At 38.9% G+C, this 18,175-nt stretch overlaps 1 protein-coding gene across 2 annotated transcripts in view; it reads left to right on the top strand.

The window, feature by feature from the left end:
• The window catches only part of Atxn10 (ataxin 10), a 140,328-nt gene that overhangs the window by 41,250 nt on the left and 80,903 nt on the right, over positions 1-18,175 (top strand). For both annotated transcript variants that reach the window (XM_076911806.1, XM_034517099.3), the window contains 3 exons: positions 7,486-7,582; positions 10,832-10,990; positions 17,448-17,528. In XM_076911806.1, coding sequence (XP_076767921.1) covers positions 7,486-7,582; positions 10,832-10,990; positions 17,448-17,528 — 337 coding nt within the window. The remainder of the gene's footprint in view (positions 1-7,485; positions 7,583-10,831; positions 10,991-17,447; positions 17,529-18,175) is intronic.

Consider the following 18,175-nt stretch of genomic DNA (forward strand, 5'->3'; position numbering starts at 1 on the left):
ACTGCAATCTGTTAATCAGTGTCCTGTTGTTAACAGTTCATGGACCCTTGAACCTTTGGCTCCCACACCATCCCCATCTGTTGCTGCTTTCTAGCTGTAAGTTGTACCAGCCCAGTGGATGTGGATGAGTGCAGCCTCCTGGGTTTTTCATGCTATCAAGTCTTTTTCATCCCTGCCTTCCCATTTTGGATCTTATCGATTTTTTTTTTTTTTTTTGCATATTTTTCTGTTGGTTTATCTTTTAAAAATGGTTTGTAGCCAGGTGGAATGGCTTATACATATAATCTCAGCACTTGGAAGGCAGAGACAGAGGCAGGCAGATCTCTGTGAGTTCCAGTGCAGCCTGGTCTACATAGTGAGTTTCAGGACAGCCAGGGCTACACAGTGAGACAAAGAAACAAAAGAAAAACAAAGGTTTATTAGGAGCTCTTTGAATATGTTGTGAGTCTGAAGGTAGTTGTGTGTTTTATGTATCTTCCTATTCTGTGGTAATATTTCTGTTTTTATTGCATGGTATCTCGTCTGAGAAAAAGTGTTACTAGATTTAATGCTTATTAATATTTTAAAACTCTCTAGTGTTTTTAAAATTTTTTGATTTTGGTGTCTCATGTTCAGGTCAGTGTTTAGAATGGAATTTTCTGTCGTGTGTAAAGAAGTACAGCATTGTCAGGTTTTTTGTGCTGACACCCAGGCACCCCGCTGCTAATTCTTATATAGACCATTGTTTATTTAATGACTTGTTGCCAATCCTTTTGTCAGTTTATGTTCCAGTCAAGTTCTTCTTCTAGTCCACTGCTCTGTTTATTCCTGGCGTGGTTCCACCCTGCAGTACCTTCTTTTAACTGAACTAGTCGGTAGTTTGTGAGCACAGGCCTCTTTGCACTTTCTGACAGTGACATAACTATTAATAGCCCTGTGTATCTCTATATACAGTTTTAGAACGTTTCCAGCAAATATGTGTGTCCACCAGGATGTTCAATGACGTGTGTGTGTGTGTGTGTGTGTGTGTGTACCCCTACTTGGATCTAGACTGACAGTTACACTTAACCTCTATATAGAAGCTGAGTCACATGCTCTGGATAGCCCTCTCCTTAAGTAAGTTGCACTTCAACGCCTCTGTCTTATTCTGTAGTTCCTTCCTAGATAGTGAACCCATCAGTGCCACTTATATCTTGGCACTTAGAAACACTTTCTTTTTATATTTGCTTGTATGACTCTGAATATATGTGTGTACCACATGGAGGATGTCCAAGCCCCTGGAACTAGAGTGGTAGGTGGCTGCCAGCTGTCCTGTGGGTGCTGGGAACCCTGGATCCTCTACAAGAGCAGCTAGTGTTCATAACTGGAGCATCTCCAGCCCCGTAGCTTGGTGCTTTTATAAGTGGTATCCTTGTCTTGGTCCTGTGTCATCCTCCCCCTCTTACTAGAGCTTGAGACCTGAGCCCAGGGTCTTGTACATAGGCAAATATATCACTGTTGGTATCCCTTAGCTATGTTTGATTGTTTTCTGTATGAAGAACTAAATACTGACTTTGGTGAAGCAACTTTTGTAAGCTCTTTTTAAAATTTGTAAGTTTGATTATTAAAAAAAAAACCTTTCAAATAAATAAGCTTTCTCAAGAATGAAGACAACTTACACATTTAAATATTCTACATGCATTAGCCTTTCATTGGTATATTTCATTGGGAGTTTGATTTATTTGGTTTCTTAACCCTTGGATCTTTTGCTGGCAGTGATACTTTTGTACACTTTATAAATGGTGATTGCAAATGCCTTAGACTTCTCTTTCAAAAAGAATATTTGCCACTGTGCCTGGTCATTATTATTTCTAAAGTGCATTGCAGACTTTTTGTTTATATCTAATTTTAGGCTAAACCAGTCCCTGAATGGAGGTCCTTGGTAGGTGGGTTTTTTTTTGTTTTTTTTTTTTTGTTTGTTTGTTTGTTTTTTTTTTTTTTTTTAATCAAACCGTAATTTTTACTTTTTCCATACAGGGGTTATAAACAAAAAAAAAGGTAGGCTATGGGGAAGGGGATGATGCAGGAGTGTAGGTGTTCAGGGGGAGTATAGATGGCTTCCAGAATAGAGTGTCAGCTGGGTGAAGGTTCAGGGAACATGTCACTATGACTCTGTCTATGATTCACTTGTTTCTTATCTAAGCTGGTACTGTCCACCAAGGTTACCTATCCACAACGTCTATGGCTATTAGTTCTTATCCAGGCTGGTAAATTTCCACCAAAGCTGCCTGTTTACAGTATCTTATAGCTATCTGTTTCAGTGTTTTTCCACAGAGACCAAGGCTGTGTGTTAGCAGGCTGACTTAGGCCTATGGCTGAATTTAGGCCTTCAGTGTATAAGCAAGGCTGCCCCTGACATCTCCTCTCTTCTTCAAGTATAGAAGGACCATGGTGATTACAATCTTGCAAAGGCGGGGATAGAGACCTGACTTCCAGTAATTAAAGGGGACCTTGTAATGGCTCTGGTCCTTCTGTTGTTGTTCAGTGAGGCACGAGGGCCATACCCATCCCAATGTCTTTTTACTGGAGAGGGATACTTTTGACATCAACCCCTATGCAGTCAGGTTTTTTCCTCAGGGAACCCAGAAGGATATATTTATATTCCCTTGCAGGGCTTAGCCTCGCAGCCTAAGCAATAATTTAAATTGCTAGTCAAAAGGGGTTCTGGATAGCCCCTCTCTGTTTGATCTAGGGGCAGTAGTCCCCTCTTTTAGGTTGGGTGGAGATGGGTTTTGGGAACACCCTGGATAGAGAAACAACCTCGTCTTGAGTCTCGTGGTCTTCCATAGCTAACTTATGATAATTAATGTATCTGAATAGGTTTTGCTGTCAAAATTATCTCTGTTGTTTCAGAAAGTTAGTCAGCCTGTTTAAGGCCCAGGGACCAAAAGAAGTAAGCAAAAGTAACCCAATTATTGGTCCCCAAATGGAAGGAAGTAGGGTTGACAATCATGAAGGGGTTGAAAACCAATTCTTGTACCAGCTCTCATCTTTCTCTCTCTCTCTGTCTTTTCTCAAGGCCTTCTCTGACCTTTTTTATGCTCTCTTTAACCGTCCCTGTCTTGTCTATGTAAAAGCAACATTCTTCTTTAAGGGCTGTACACAGTCTTTTCTATTGTAAAAGAGTAAATCAAGTCAAATAAAGTCCTTTGTAATTTTTGGAGATCACTTCAGACAGCGAAACGAGGGATTTCTTCAGATTAGCGATGTCATTCTCTAGCTGTTGATGTCCTTGTCAAAGGCCCATCGAAGGTCTGGGTAGAATAAGTCTGGAGGCCAGCATCAGGATTAGAACTCCTAACAGCAGACATCACGGGTGATTCATTTTTACCTGGAAAGGAAAAAGGAGGGAATCCTCAGGGAGATTTCTCTTCCTTGGATGTCAATTGTTATTCATCTTATTTATAATTGGGCCTGGTTTTGTGGTGCTATCTATTTATTTCATTAATCTTTTTGGTAGCTATTTAGCTGTGCCTTCTTTGGCATCAAACAGGCATATCAATTCTCGGCCCCATATGAGAACTGGGTCCGGGCAATTCCATTTAAAGGTAAGAGGGTCCTTCCATATAACTATGGCATAGTTTTTATTGGTCTCAGCATGCCGAAGGCAATCAGCAGCAGCTTTGTCATGAGCTTTTAGATTTAGAAAATTAAAAATGAACAAGGCATGATGGAGAGTATTTCTGGGAGACTTCTTCTGGGGGTATAGTTCCCCCTCTTTTGTTTTAAAAGCCAATTTTTCAGAGTTCTTATAAAACCAGGCGAGAAGCACCAGTAGCTGTTCCCTCCATACTTAGAGAGTTATTAAGATGTTAGTTTAAAGTTTTATAATATCTGTTTTATAATATCTTGTCTTTGAGGCTTATAAGGAATTCCAGTAACATGGGTAATAATAAATTGTTAACTAAACATCTCAAATGTCTGACTGTAACAGTTTTTTTAACATATCTTAATCTGATATGGAACACCAAGCATAAAAGGCAATAACTATAGGCAGTAACTAATTATATTTTTAATTGTTTCTCTTATTAAAGTAATTGTAACTAGAAAGCCTGAAAAGATGTCAAATCACATATACATATTTTAATTTTTTAAATAAAAATGAGTAACATCCACTTATCATAATTGATTAGGTATAAGTCTTCAAGTATTAACATTATTATGAAAAAAATTGAGGACACTAAAAACAAATTTTGTAATTTGACCTATATACTCTCTAAAGATGTCAAATTGTTGTCTCAGGCTATTATTATAAAACATAGATCTATAAAAATGTACTCTCTTGTGGAGATGTTATGTAATAGATGACTTTTTAAAATCTTTTTTTTTTTTTTTTTTTTTTTGAGATAGGTTTTCTCTGTATAGCCCTGGTTGTCCTGGAACTCACTCCGTATGTAGACCAGGCTGGCCTTGAACTCAGAAATCCACCTGCTTCTGCCTTCCAAGTGCTGGGATTAAAGGTGTGCGCCACCCAATGCCTGGCGACTTTTAAAATCTTAATGATGATCTTATAAGAATTTTTAAAATTATATACATGAATATTAAGCTCTTTTATAACAAGACTGTTACTAGGCCTTTTTCTGATAGTCAAAAACTGTAATAAGAATTTTGTCAGTCTCTCAAATATCATCAGTTAATTGTTCCTAGACAAATAACCAGACTTTTACTCAGAGCACATTTCAGGAGGTTATAAAACAATTTGTCAAAGGTCAATGAAAAGGGAACCAACAATTTATCATAGGTGTTAGGATAGAAAATAAAATATTGTCTGGGCTTATCTACACAAATCTTCACTAATAACCCAGTTATAGTTCTGTGGCTGTCTTCTTTTGGATTTGTTGGAAGAGGATTACCTTCTTGTTCTTTCTAGAGTATAATTTCCCTCCTTGTATTGGAGCTTTCCCACTATTATCCTTTGTACTGCTGGGTTTGTGGAAAGATATTGTGTAAATTTGGTTTTGTTGTGAGATATCTTGGTTTCTTCACCTATAGTAATTGAGAGTTTTGCTGGGTATAGTAGCCTGGGCTGGCATTTGTGTTCTCTTAGGGTCTGTATGACATCTGTCCAGGATCTTCTCCCTTTTATAGTATCTGGTGAGAAGTCTGGTGTAATTCTGATAGGTCTGCCTTTATATGTTACTTGGCCTTTTTCTCTTGCTGCATTTAATATTCTTTCTTTGTTTTGTGCATTTGGTATTTTGATTATTATGTTATGGGCGGCATTTCTTTTCTTTTCTTTTTTTTTTTGTTTGTTTTTTTGTTTGTTTTTCAAGACAGGGTTTCTCTGTGTAGTCCTGGCTGTCCTGGAACTCACTCTGTAGACCAGGCTGGCCTCGAACTCAGAAATCCACCTGCCTCTGCCTCCCAAGTGCTAGTATTAAAGTCGTGAGCCACCACTTCCCGGCTGAAGGGCGGTATTTCTTTTCTGGTCTAGTCTATTTGGCATTCTATAGGCTTCTTGTATGTTTATGGGCATCTCGTTCTTTATGGAAGTTTTCTTCTATAATTATTTTGAAGATATTTATTGGCCCTTTAAGTTGGGAATCTTCACTCTCATCTATACCTGTTATCCTTAGGTTTGGTCTTCTCATTGTGTCCTGGATTTCCTGGATGTTTTGTATTAAGAACTTTTTGTATTCTACGTTTTCTTTGACAGTTGTGTCAGTATTTTCTATGATATCTTCTGCACCTGAGATTCTCTCTTCTATCTCTTGTATTCTGTTGGTGATGCTTGTGTCTATGACTCCTGATTTCTTTCCTAGGTTTTCTATCTTGAGGGTAGTCTCCCTTTGTGATTTCTTTATTGTTTCTACTTCCATTTTTATGTCCTGGATGGTTTTGTTCAATTCCTTCACCTGTTTGGTTGTGTTCTCTTGTAATTCTTTAAGGGTTTGTGTGTGTGTGTGTGTGTGTGTGTGTGTATGTATGTGTGTGTGTTTCCTCTTTAAGGGCTTCTACCTGTTTACCTGTGTTCTCCTCAATTTCTTTGAGAGTGTTATTTATGTCTTTAAAGTCCTCTATCATCATCATTAGAAGTGATTTTAAATCTGAATCTTGCATTCCTGGTGATATGGGGAATTCAGGACTATCTAGTGTGGGAGAACTAGTTTCTGATGATGCCAAGTACCCTGGGTTGCTGATGCTTATGTTCTTGCTCTTGCCTTTCGCCATCTGGATCTCCTTAGTGCTACCTGCCCTGTCTCTGACTGGAGCCTATCTTTTCTATGATCTTGGTTGTGTCAAAACTGTGTGGGGTGGTCGTTGCTACTGGGGTTAGAGCTGGGGCCCAAGATCTGCTAAGTGCTCAGGCCCAGATGGGAAGGAACCAGTGCTCCCCTTGGTAGTTTTTAATCTCTGCCTTAGTTGCATGCATGTCGCTTTCACTTACATCTTGGTACTTTGTTAATGATGTTGCCATGACTTAATGAGTTTAGCTTGTGAGAAATTGGCAAACTGTTTTCTAAAGTGACTGACTGCACCATGTTCCCTTCTTGTCTGCAATAAACAGAGTCCATGTTCCCCCCACTCCCTAGCATTTGCTGTGGTCACTTTTCTGAGCTTTCAGTCAGTGCTTTGCTGCTTTATATTCTAAGTGGCAGTTAGGTTTTTATTAAATCCTACTCAGATCTTTGAGATTTGTTATTTTTTGTCTGCTTTTATAATCTGTTGAGAGAAGATATCTTAAAAACTACTCAACTTAATTGTCAGTAGTTCTCACTGTGGTCAATTTTTCTTCATATTTGAGAGGATATTACTAAGTTAGTCTGTAATGATTATTTAACATATTTCCAACAATGTCTTTTGCATTAATGCTTATTATGTCTAATTTTAAGTGGCTTATTTTTCCTGTTTTTTTTTTAAACTGATATTTGATCTGTCTTCTTTTAGCTTTCTTTTACTTGCAGTATTTCTATAGCCTTATGTCCTAGGTGTGCTTGTTTTAAACAACTTGTAGCATTTTAAAAATTCATTCCTAAGTTTATCTGTGGTTTGTTTTGTTTTGAGACAGGGTTTTATTGGACTGGTCTTGGCATGTCTTTTATTAGCATGATCCTCCTGTCTCAGCATCTGGAGGTGCCTTGATTACAGACATGTGCAGACATACCTAATTTGTAGTCATCTTTTAATTGGAGCATGTATTCCAATGATATTTCATGTAATTATATTTGCGCTTATAATCTTTTAGAAGTTAATTTTATGTAGTGTTTTGATGAGGCATATTAATTTTATGTTTAGAAGTTCATTGTAGAGCGAGACTCTTAGACAATCAATCACTTTCTTCCTCTCTTCCCCCTCCCATCTCTCCCTTATCCCCTTCATGTCTCTGTCCCTCCACCCTCTTCTCTCTGTCTTTTGTCTCCTCATTCCCACTCCCCATTTTATAATATTGGAAATGTTTCTTACTAAGATGTTTTTATTATTATGTTGAGTCTGTTATCTTCAGTTTTTACTTTTCTATATTCCTAGCTTTTCGATGTGGCCTGCAGTTTTTAGGCAACGTTGCCTCACGGAATGAAGACTCCCAGTCCATTGTTTGGGTCCATGCCTTCCCAGAACTCTTCATGTGAGTATGATGTTAAGATTTTTTTTTTTTTACTGGTTTCTGAAAAGATCATGGTTATAGTTCCATTTATATGAAATTCAAAAGCAGGAAAAACAAGACTGTAGTTTTAGAATTTCAGGTATTAGCTGGGAGAGGGTATGAGGGAGACCTGGATCCACCAGTGTTCTGTACCTTGGTTTGTGTGGTGGTTCCATAATACACATATTTGCTAGTCACTGAGCTTGTACAAAGATTTGTGGCCCTTGGGAGCATGCTGGCTTATTTTTAAGAAGTAAATGTCATGGGGAAAGTAGTAACTTAATTAAGGACCCTGAAATTTATAAAGAAAAAAAAAATCCACAAACATAAGACATTAAAATATGTGTAGTGAGTTAATCCTTTAATTTTTACTGTTGTGTACATGCATGGCTCAATCTTCTTCTTGGTAGATAATGGGGAATTGTAAGATTTGGATAACAGACATACTCATCAATGTGAGGTGACTCTCACTATCACTATGAGAAGTGGAGATGGCTGTTCTACTCTTCATTCTGAGAAATGTAATCTGTCTGCTACTGTGAGAAGAAGAGACTCTAGTTCCTTTGTTAGTGTTAAGAGCTGGCTGCTCTGCCTAGTTATTAATATAAGATGTGGCTTACTAGTCTGATGGCTGCTATAAGAAATCCATACCAGTCTGGTTATTTCTACTGGATGCTGGATTGGTTCATGTTAAGTATTACTTTTTTTTTTTAAACCTAGCTATTAATTTCTAAGTAGTTGAACATTACATTAACATGTAAATTGGTGACAGAAGTGGATTGGCAATAGGGAAGACACTATGTAGTTGTCCTGGAGGCCAAGCTCCTAGCTTAGATTCTTCCAGTGTGAGCATTCTCCCAGTGTGAACAGCAGAACAGTGGCTATTCCTGAAGTGCCTTGAGTTGGGCTTGTATTAAGTGGAAACTTAAGGGTTTTTTGGAAAGTTGGTTGGGTGGTGTTTTGTTAGGACAAACACGTGGAGTCTTTTTTTGAAGTAGACACACGTGAAAGGCTAAGGCAGACTCATAAAGGAGCGTTTAGCTGAAGCAGACATAGGAGAAAGGATTTTTCTGCTAAAGCAAACATGTGAAAGGACACACGATAAAAGATTCTTTACTAACAAAACACATATATTGGTCCTCCTTACATTGTGTAGTTGAGCTGCATTTGTCAGGACTCCATAGAGGAAAACACATCAAAAAAGTTCTGGTAGTGTATTACAGTTTCTTGCTGTTTCCGTAGACTTGGTCTGATTGGCAGAGTGATGTCAGCTGAGACAGATATACAAGCTAAGACTAGACAGGTGCTGAGTGAGGCAAGACCCATAAAAGACACGTGATGTTTGGAGGGTATAAATAGGACTTGACGGACAGTGATGGAGATAGACCTTGGCTTGCTTATAGAGCCAGCTGCATAACACTAGTGGTTCTCATACTTCCCTGAGCTTCACTTCTCTGAGAGAGGCACAGTGGAGAACTCCTGAAGTTCCTCGTGGTCCCTCCTGCTGACTCGAGCTAAAGGAAACTTAAAACATTTAAGAGTCATCATTAAAAACAAAGTTAAAAAATTTAAAGTTACCTTGTATTATCTCTGTTTTTACAAGTCTTGTAGATAAGTGGAATTGATCCTGTTGGACAGAGAGACCTGCAGCTTGCCAGTGATAAAGGGTATAGCAGTAGTGTGAAGCCAGTGCCGCTGTCTGGATGCACAGCATGCGTGCTACTGTGTAAGGGCCGTGCTGTCCTCTCTGGTTGGGTTTCTTTCCTGGGCTTTTATATAAGTTACAGTTATTTGATGAACTCTAGTCAGAGGCTTAATATTATTAACAAATGCTTAGGCCATAAGTTAGGCTGGCTCTCCAACTAACTCTTAAATCCTGTTTATTCTAACCTGAGTTCAGCTAAGTGGCTGGTTTCCTGTCCTCTTCTTATGTCTTTCTCCTCTGGTTCCTGGTCAGAAAAATTCTCTTCCTGCCTGATGCTCTGCCAACCAGAAGTCCTGCCTTCTAATCCTGCTTCAGCTTATTGGCCATTAGTTTTTTATTGCCAGGTGATTCTTCCACATAATGTATGGGAGATTGATTCTACGTATGTGTTTATGGATATGTATCTAGTGTGTGTGTGTGTGTGTGTGTGTGTGTGCATGTGTTTGTGCTATGCCAATTATGTAGAGGCCAGAGACAACTTGCAGGAGTCAGTTCTCTCCTCCCACTTTTGCTGGGTTCTGGAGACTGAACACTGGTCATCAGGCTTGGCACCAAGCACCCTGACTGGCTGAGTGATCTCCATGGCCCATATCACTCTTTTTTTAAAGACAAAGTCTCACTTTGTTGCTCTGGTTGCCTGGCCTAGAACTTGATACGATGACCAGGCTAGACCTTGTAACTTACAAGAGAGCCACCTGCCTTTGTCCCTTGAGTACTGCCATCAATAGTGTAAGTTACCATGCCTGAGTTGTGACGTTTACATGGGGACAAAAACCAAATGTTGGGATGAGCCATGACATAACTCACAGTAAGTGAGTTCTTGTGAGTGATAGACTTTAGGAATTGTGTTATGTCTCTTGACCCCAAGTTCTTGTGTTTCAAATCTGACCCTAATAACTGTGATATAGATGCTTATAGTCTTTTTACATTTTTTGACTGTTTGTTTTTTTCTAACAAGAATAAAACACCTTTAATGCTTTAGAAATGTGATCATTTTTATTTTTTCTCTATTCAAATGTTAGTTTCTTTTCAATTCTGAGTCCTAAGTCAAATGTAACTTTTTATTGTCTTTTTTGAGATTTATTTCTTATTTATTTCTTATTTCTAATTTTATATATATATGTGTGTGTGTGTGTGTGTGTAAATGTGTGTAGGTACATAGTATGTAGGAACAATGTGAGAGAGCTCTCCCACTGAGCCAGGTGTGTTAGGTCCCTTGGAGCCAGAGTTATGGGCAGTTGTGAGCCTCTAGGGGTAGCTCCTAGAAACCTTGGATCCTTTGCATGAACAGTTTATGCTTTTAGTCACTGAACTGTCTCTCCAGTTCCATTTTATTGTATCTTACTGTTATATTTACTGTTCTTATAGTCAAAGATATGCTTTTCCCCCACAGCATTATAATCTTTATTATATCCTAAAAATAATCAATATAGACTAAATTTGCTAAGGATTATTATTATTAATGTCACAATCACATTTTACCATGTTGATATTTGGACTAAGAGTCTCATTTCTTTGTTGGGCAGGTCTTGCTTAAATCATCCAGACAAAAAGATTGTTGCCTACTGTTCCATGATTTTGTTCACATCTCTTAATCCTGAAAGAATGAAGGACCTGGAAGAGAACCTCAATATTGCAATTAACGTCATAGAAGCTCACCAGAAGCACCCAGAGTCAGAGTGGCCGTAAGTATCCTGCTAGACATTAGGTCGGTTAAGGACATCCCTACAGATCATTTGCCTCATGAGCTTTAGTTATATATTGAGACAGGGTTTGCTGTGTTCTCTAGGCTGGCATTGAAGGCTCCTTTGCCTCAGCCTCCCAGCGGCTGAGATTATCACCACATCTGGCTTATTCCAACTACTAACTTACTAATTTGTTTGCTTCTCACATGATGCAGTATAACTGAGTTCATGTAGACAAGTACTCCCCCACTGAACTACAATCTTAACCCCTTTGTAGAAGTTTTAAGTAAAAAGTTGAGGTCTGATAGTTGGTTTGAAAATGTGAAAGAGATACAGCTTGAGCGTGACCTTGAAGTATAGGCTAAAGTGGTGTGGAGGGCAGTTTTGGTGTGAATGGACATAGTACAAGTGTCTCAGCCTATTTGGAGACTGCTGTGACCTCAGCAGATGCTTCATTAAAGATCAGAAGTCGGTATATGTCTTGTGTGTATTGTGTAAATGAGACACTTGTTGTCCTTCACATTATTTCTCCATATTATCTGTCTGATTTCTCTCTGGTTGCTTTTAGATTTCTTTCCTTTGCTTTTTAGGAGTCAGTATCATCTTAGCATAGATTTCTTGGAGCTTGTTCCTTTGGGGATTCCCCCCAGCTTCTTGGGTCTGTAGGCGTGATGGTTCGTTTTTGTCAGCTCAACACAGGCAGACACAGGTGGAAAGAGGGACTCTCAACTAAGGAATTGCCTTTGCGGGCCTGTCCTGTCTGCGGGGCATTTTCTTGAGTGCTAAGTGATGAAGACAAGGGCCCAGTCCACTGTTGGTAGAGCTATCCCTGGGCAGATGGGCCTGGACTGTATAAGAAATGTAGTTGAGCAAGCCAGGGGAAGCAAACCAGTAAGCAGTGTTCCTCCATGGGACTGTCCCAGGTCCTGCTTTGAGCTACTGCACTGCATCCTTTGATGATGGACCTGGAAGCTGCGGAAACCCCTTCCTAGTCCACATTGGTTTTGGTCAGTGTTCTATCACAGCACCAGAAAGCAAACAAGGATAGTGATGTTTGTCTTTGTTGAACTTCTGTTATGTTTTCAGAAGTATCTGATGGAATATTTTTTTAATCCTGTGTCCTTTGACCTTTCTTTTAGGACTCAGTGTCAGAAATTCACAGGTCCAGGTGGTGGCCTGTTTTTCCAGACTTTTAAAAATAATGGATACAGCAACCACTTGTAGCTTTAGCTAGTTTGTTACTTATAGGCACAGACTGCTTTTACATTGTGAGGGAGGGATGCATGCGCAAAGGACCCTGAAATGCCTCTTAGAATCTGTCCCACAGTATCCTGCCATAGTAAAGAGTCCCGAGCCATCGTCACAAGGTGTCAACATACTCAGGTGAGCAGCTGTTCAAGCTTTGGCCTGTGTGGCCGTGGGAGGATAGAGACAGGCCAGGTGCTGTGCTGGAGTAGTTTCCCTGGATTCTCTGTGTGTTCAGTAGTCAGCCTTGGTTGGTGTCCTCAGGGTGTGCCACCTTGCTGTTTGAGAATTCCCCACTGGGATGTGGGGCTCACCAATTAGAAGAGGCTGGCAAGCCAGCAAGCCTGGGGAATTTATCCTGTTTTTTTCTTTCCAGTGCTGGGATTACAAGTTACATCATTACATACCTTCTTCTTATTTATTTATTCATTTCTTTCCACATACCTTTTCTTGGGTGCTAGGGATTGAGCTCAGTTGAACTCAGTTGAGCTTGGGCTGCAGGTACTTTGCTAACTGAATGATCATCTCCTCAGCCAGAATGCTGATGTTTTATTGTTCCTCTGGCTCATTTCTTGTTTGTTTTGTTTTATTTTGAATATCAGTTTAATTTCTCTCTTAGTGCCAGCATTGATTTAATGCCAGTATTATTTCTAATGCCATGGTCTTAGTAACATAAATTTTGAAACCTGAGACTGAGGCACCTATGTTCCTTATCAAGATTTATATGTGTGATAGGGAGAGGAGGAGGCTATTTTAGATCACATGCATTCCTATGTTAATAATGGGACCATCATTTTAGTTTTAAACCAGTATTTTTCACGAATCTGTAGGTGTTCTTTACAGAAATATATTATTTTGTGGAGGTTAGAGGACATATTATGGATTGAGTCTCTCTTATCTTTGTGTAGGTTCCTGTTGGGGTATCCTTCCACCCTAGAGATTGAACTCAGGCTGTCAGACTGTCTCAGGAGGAGCCTTTCCCAGCTGAGCCGCCTCATTGAGCCTTCTGCTCCATTTCTAGTTCTTGCCCCTTCCTGTTATCGCTTCTGCTATAGCATTGCTGCTACTTGATTTGGGTTTTGTTACTTCTAAGATGAAATGACATTAGATTATTGACTTAGGGTCTAAGCATTTACAGCCCTCAATTCCCTTGTAAGAACTGTCTCAGCACTGTGTGAATCTTGCTGTGCTGTACTTTCCTTTTCTTTTTTTTCAAGTTGAATCCATTGGTTATTTAGGAGTTTGATTACCATGTATTTGTGTATTTCCCAAATCCTGTCTTGTTACTAATTTTTAGTTTTATTCCCACTGTGGGTGAACACCCTTTGTATGATTCCATTCTTTTAAAAATTATTGAGGTTGTTTGTGGTCCACTATACCATCATCATGGAGAATTTTCTGTATGCCCTTAGATGAGTGTGTTTAGCTGGTATTGCTAGGTGTCCCAGCAGTCCAATTCTTTTGAAACATGGTCTTGTTATATATCCCTAGCTGACCTTGAACTAATTATTCTTTGGCCTCAGCCTCTCAGGCGCCGAGGTTACAGATGTGCCACGAGCCAGTCTCCTTTCAGTTCTGTCAGGTTGTGGGCCTGGTGTCAGGCTCTGTTAAGGATGTACATGTAGTATCTGTGTTTATGGTCATTACATCATCATGTAGTATCTGTGTTTACAGTAGTTAGGTCATCATATAGTGTTTATATTTACAGTTATTACATTATCTCCTAACAAATTGATCTGTTTTTCATTGTAAAACTCATCAAAAATATTGTTCACATGTTTTTTTTTTTTCCCTTCTCATTTTAGTAATCTTTTCTTATCATTCTAAGTGTCTGGATTTATTTCTCACAGTGGGCAGTGTGGTCAGGACCCAGGTGACCTTCTGGTATTGAGCCTTTTAAATGAAATATTATTATATTGGAGTTCTAAGTTTAAAATTGTTTACTTTGAATATCATTTGAATTTGAATTACCATATGCAAATAAACAGCGGCTGTTCGTGAAAATCTTACAGGATTACCTTGGAAAACTCCCATCAGTATGCACATGCAGCATCTACAGTCATTGAGGAGGCCTCAGAGTCAGTTTGTAGCAGAGTTCTGTTTATTTGATAGATATTTGAGGGGTAGCTGGGGTCTTTATCTTATCAGCTTGGAATAAACAACCAGGCCCCTCATGGGCAAACACAAAATCTACTTCAGAGTGCCCTAGGAGCTGTCAGTGGTCAGCAGCTGGACTTAAGGCAGGAACAGGAAGGGGAGCTAGTTGTCAGCTGACAACTTGTGAAGCTCACCTGCTGCATTTGGCAGAGAACTCTCCAGGGGCCTCCAAAAACTGTTTTACTCTTAAGTCTGAATGATTCTGAGAGGCAGAAGAGATCCACTTTCTGCCCCTTCCCCTTGCTTAGACCTGCAGATAACTGATAGAGAGCACAGCTTCCTGAGGATTTACTATCTTCTCCTGTTTCCTCTAGTCTTAGAAAGGGAAAGGTGTAAGACTATAATAATAACTCCAGAGCTTTCTCTTGGGATATATTGGAGTAACATCAAAGTGTGGGCGAGAAAGTTTTGGCATTGCATTTGGCTCAAGTAGTTGGATAATGTCTTTTTCTATATTTGGGGTTTTTGTATGATTTTGTTTTAAATTTTTCATAAATTTTCCATAGTATAAAAATCTTGCAAATAAAAAAAGCCATTACACACCAAAATTAACCAGACCCCAAAATCTATACATCTCTGTCTCAGTGAACTTTTTTACATTTAGAATGGCCATTCTGAAGTTTCGGAGCTTCACATTGGATTTTGTGTGTTCACCTTTAGATACATTTTTATCCGCTTACTCCCCCAACCCAAGATATCCAGGACAGAATTAGATAGTTCTAATATTTGGTGTTTTATATCCTCTCATAGCTCAGTCCGTCACCTACATGCACCCTGCTTTATTTCTTAATGCTTGTCCTTTCTTGTTGTCTTGTCTGTGTATTATGCTGTACCCACGTGTACATTTGTCTGCATACATATTATCGGCTAGATTCTGCATCTGAGAGGGAATGTGGTTTTTTTCTTCCTGAGATGGTGTGACCTCAAGTAAGAAAATATTCTAAGTCCATCTATTTTCCTGCGATTTTTACTACATTTTTTGTTAGAGTTAAATAGTATTGTGTGTGTGTGTGTGTGTGTGTGTATTTTAACATTCACTATCCACTTATCAGTGGACAATTAGGTTGATTCCAAATTTTTTAGAGTCAGCAAAACATCAATAAACACACGAGGGTGCAAATATCTCTCTGGCAGGGCATGGAGATTGCTGGCTTTATGCCCAGGAATAAAATAGCTGGGTCTTATGGTAGCCATGGCTCTTTCTCTGCTGTTTGGGGAGTCATTTTGGAAGTAAAAGTTGTGTTCTAGTTGCTGGTACAGCATTTGCAATATTGTGGTTTTTTTGGGTAGGGGATGTCATGAAGGATAGTCTCCCTCTGTTGTCTAGGCTGGCCTTGAACTGAGTAGTCTCTCTGTGTAAGCCTCCCTTGTGCTTGCATCATAGGCATATACTACCTGACATGATTGAATGTTGTGTTTGTTTTTTTTTTTTTTACAAATGTTGTCATGAGAAAAGTTTTGATTTCCATATAGCTAAATTATGTATGAATGGGCTTTACGGTTCCAGTTTTGCTTCTGAACCTAGCTTGGAATGAATTCCTCTTACTCTGAATACCTTTTACTCTCAATACCTCTTTGATAACCTGGCTTAATTAATGTGAATACTATTAACATTATTATTCATTAATTCTTAGAAATATTTAAATCCAAGTAGTGACCGACAACTTTAAAGATCTATAGAAGAAATAGTATACTTGCTTAGATTTTTTTTCAGAGGTGGTGATGTTGGGGCACCACACTTTGTGTAGGTAGTAGGTACTGAGCTACATCTCCAGTGCTAGATTTTATGTTTAGACGAGGACAGTGTGGTGGTCATTGATGTGTGTCGTTTGATTACCACACTCAATGACATTTTATTTGTTAATGAGAGAGTAAATAAATGGTGTGTTAGTGTATTTACTACTTTATAGTTAACTTTTATTACTATAACAGTATTTATTAAAAATCATATTTCTTAGTCCCTAAATCTTAGTGCTACCTTTTGTTAGACGCAATTGAGAACTGTTAATGGTGTTCAGTCTTTCTAGATGCCACAGAGGTACTTTGAAGAAGTGTGCTGATAATCTTTGCCTCGGGCTTCCACAGTCCTCTCTCTAGTCCAGATGAGCACTGTGCTTGACAGTGTGGATGTTTTCTTGGTAACTTGAGTACTCATAAAGAGTGGAAAATCAGGCCAGGACTCACTGCAGCACTGTTGGCAGAGCTTTAACAGTGTGACATGTCCATTCTTCTGCCTTGTCTTACAGCAGTCTTACAGCTTTGGACTAAAACTGTGTTACATTTCCTGTTTAGATCTGACTCTCACTAAATGTCATATCCCTGTTCACAGAAAAAGTCCTGTTAAAGCTGAAGTAGACTTGGTTTTCTAATAACCCACTGAGTTATTTTCATAAAAATTTCACATGGAAAATTGGAGAAAAGAGTATTTCAAGGCTTCTTCTCCCTTGATACTGCTAAGAAAATAAGTTATAAATCTCTTAAAACATAAAAGACCCCAGTAAACATGGGCCTGGAGAGATGGCTCAGGGGTTAAGAGCACTTGCTGCTCTTACAGAGGGCCTCCAGGTTCAGTCTCCTGTACCACATGGTGGCTCACTGCAGTCTGTAATTCTAGTTTGAGAGGATCCATCACCCTCTTCTGGCTTCTGTGGTTAGGCATACATGTGGTGCACATGCATACTACATACATATGTACATACACACAGGCAAAACAAACATAGACATAAAAATAAATATTTTAAAAATATTATAGTTGCTGGGCAGTGGTGGCGCACACTTTTAATCCCAGCACTTGGGAGGCAGAGGCAAGCGGATTTCTGAGTTCGAGGCCAGCCTGGTCTACAGAGTGAGTTCCAGGACAGCCAGAACTACACAGAAACCCTGTCTCGAAAAACCAAAAAAAAAAAATATATAATTATATATATATATATATATATAAAAGAAGTTGAATTAAGTGAAAGGTTTTTCTTTTATATGCGGTAAGTTTATAAAGTAGGTAAGGACATGTATGTTTGATTGTTTGTAGTAACCAAATCTCCCTTCCTTTTCCCTGTAGGTTCTTGATTATTACAGACCACTTTCTGAAAAGCCCGGAATTGGTGGAAGCTATGTATGGCAAACTCAGCAATCAGGAAAGGTAACCCCTGTCCCTAAGCAGTATGGTTTTGACTCTTTAGCATTCCGTATAGTGTCCAGTAGCCCGAACTGAATTCTGTGTGGTTTCACATTGGTGTAGACTCTTAAGTACATGTGTCTGTATGGTGGTGAGTTTTCATCGCTTGGTTAACATCCCAGCAAAACCACAACAGGCAGTGATGTATATGGGGTTATATAGAATTTATATAGAATTCAGTCTGATGGTATTATTTAGTAAAAGCATGTTAAAAAAATAAAAATAAAACTTTTTTGGTTTTTCGAGACAGGGTTTCTCTGTATAGTTTTGGCTGTCCTGGAACTCACTCTGTAGACCAGGCTAGCCTCAAACTCAGAAATCCACCTGCCTCTGCCTCCTAAGTAAAACTTTTAAGAACAAACTGTTACGGTTCCTCAATTTTATAACAACAGCTTCAAGCACACATTGTAGTTGTCTATTTAGGATATACTTATTTGTGCTTATCACTAGTTTGATTATTTAGAATATTTATTACTAGGTTTATGGTTTTCTGGTAGATAGTTCATCATACAAAGTAGTGTGTTTTATTGTAGTGGAAGAACATTTACAAAGCCTAGTCGTACTCGAGCTAGTAGGCAGTAGAGCGTAACCCAAGTGGCATGCTTCCTGCT

Source organism: Arvicanthis niloticus, chromosome 13 (assembly GCF_011762505.2).
Source record: "Arvicanthis niloticus isolate mArvNil1 chromosome 13, mArvNil1.pat.X, whole genome shotgun sequence".
NCBI classification, from domain to species: domain Eukaryota; kingdom Metazoa; phylum Chordata; class Mammalia; order Rodentia; family Muridae; genus Arvicanthis; species Arvicanthis niloticus.